This window comes from Buceros rhinoceros, unplaced genomic scaffold (assembly GCF_000710305.1).
Source record: "Buceros rhinoceros silvestris isolate BGI_N320 unplaced genomic scaffold, ASM71030v1 scaffold1483, whole genome shotgun sequence".
NCBI lineage: Eukaryota > Metazoa > Chordata > Aves > Bucerotiformes > Bucerotidae > Buceros > Buceros rhinoceros.
This window is the reverse complement of record NW_010405149.1, coordinates 608-842: the sequence shown is the minus strand read 5'-3', so window position 1 is coordinate 842 and position 235 is coordinate 608. Positions and strand designations below refer to the sequence as shown.

Sequence of the window (235 nt, the reverse complement as noted above, 5' to 3'; positions counted from 1 at the left end):
CTCCTGCCTACATGTGTCCGTGGGAGGGTTGTAGCAGAAGCATTTCGCAGAAAGGCGGGCCCGGGGTTCCCTGCCTGCCACAATGCCCCCTGCTAGGAAGAGGTAGTTATGGAGGACGCACATGGCGCAGCCCTTGGCGTTGGCCTCCTCTGGCAGGCGCGTCAGCACCCTCCACTCACCACTGGCCTCCTGGTAGCAGTGTATGAGGGAGCTGCTCTCCTCCAGTGACACCACA

At 62.1% G+C, this 235-nt stretch overlaps 1 protein-coding gene across 1 annotated transcript in view; it reads right to left on the bottom strand.

Moving 5' to 3' along the window:
* Positions 1-235, bottom strand: part of LOC104491215 (kelch repeat and BTB domain-containing protein 11-like) — a gene marked incomplete at its 5' end in the record, with an annotated part of 1,826 nt that overhangs the window by 987 nt on the left and 604 nt on the right. The window contains 1 exon segment of the mRNA XM_010133601.1: positions 4-235. This exon segment is cut by the window's right edge and continues 3 nt beyond it. Coding sequence (XP_010131903.1) covers positions 4-235 — 232 coding nt within the window.